The sequence below is a fragment of the Gadus macrocephalus genome, chromosome 10 (genome assembly GCF_031168955.1).
Source record: "Gadus macrocephalus chromosome 10, ASM3116895v1".
Classification (NCBI taxonomy): Eukaryota; Metazoa; Chordata; class Actinopteri; order Gadiformes; family Gadidae; genus Gadus; species Gadus macrocephalus.
This window is the reverse complement of record NC_082391.1, coordinates 19,417,647-19,418,354: the sequence shown is the minus strand read 5'-3', so window position 1 is coordinate 19,418,354 and position 708 is coordinate 19,417,647. Positions and strand designations below refer to the sequence as shown.

At 57.2% G+C, this 708-nt stretch overlaps 1 protein-coding gene across 1 annotated transcript in view; it reads left to right on the top strand.

Annotated features, from left to right (window-relative positions):
* Positions 1-395: 395 nt before the first annotated feature.
* Positions 396-708, top strand: part of LOC132466421 (teneurin-2) — a 15,307-nt gene continuing 14,994 nt past the window's right edge. Inside the window, exon 1 of the mRNA XM_060063668.1 lies at positions 396-642. Coding sequence (XP_059919651.1) covers positions 417-642 — 226 coding nt within the window. The 5' untranslated portion in view covers positions 396-416. The remainder of the gene's footprint in view (positions 643-708) is intronic.

Here is a 708-nt window from a genome sequence, read left to right as displayed (position 1 = left end):
GAAAGCACTTATTCTCTGAGTCCCAACAATGGCTTAGTTTCTGCTGTGCCAATACTTCCCTGTGATCACACGGCATAAGCAGGCCACACACAGGGGCTGGTCGCTCGATTACCCTCACGTTGCTTTCAATGTAGCATTTCTCTTAAGCAAAATCTATGCTTCTATTTTGTAGCCAATTCTATTATTGTGTTCCAGCCTGTCTCTTTACTTTTCGCTCAACTCCCCATTTCTCTGTCTTTGTGTTTTCTTCAGGTGATTGAAGGAGTCTGACTTTACCAGAGGCCTCCTAGGAGGCTCGTCCTCCTCCCCTCGATCCACCTCCTCTCCCCGGGTTCCTCGGATCTCCTCCTGTGCCCCTCCCCCCCCCCCCCCCCCCCCCCCCCCCCCCCCCCCCGGACCCCACCCTCCTGCTCAGTATGGATCTCAAGGGCCGCCGGAACCGGTCCCTTAACCGGGGCCGCTGCCCCAAGGACCCCCACTACAACACCTCCTCCCTGGACACGGATGAGTGTCGCGTGCCCACCCAGAAGTCGTACAGCTCCAGCGAGACGCTCAAGGCCTTCGACCACGAGCAGAGGCTGCACTACGGCGGCTGCGTGACCGACCTCGTGCACCATGAGGCGGATGAGTACTCCAGGCAAGGTGGGTGTCTAGAGTGCGGCCTTCACTCGTTGTCTAGTCGTGTAGTCGACAATCCCAAGTTTATAG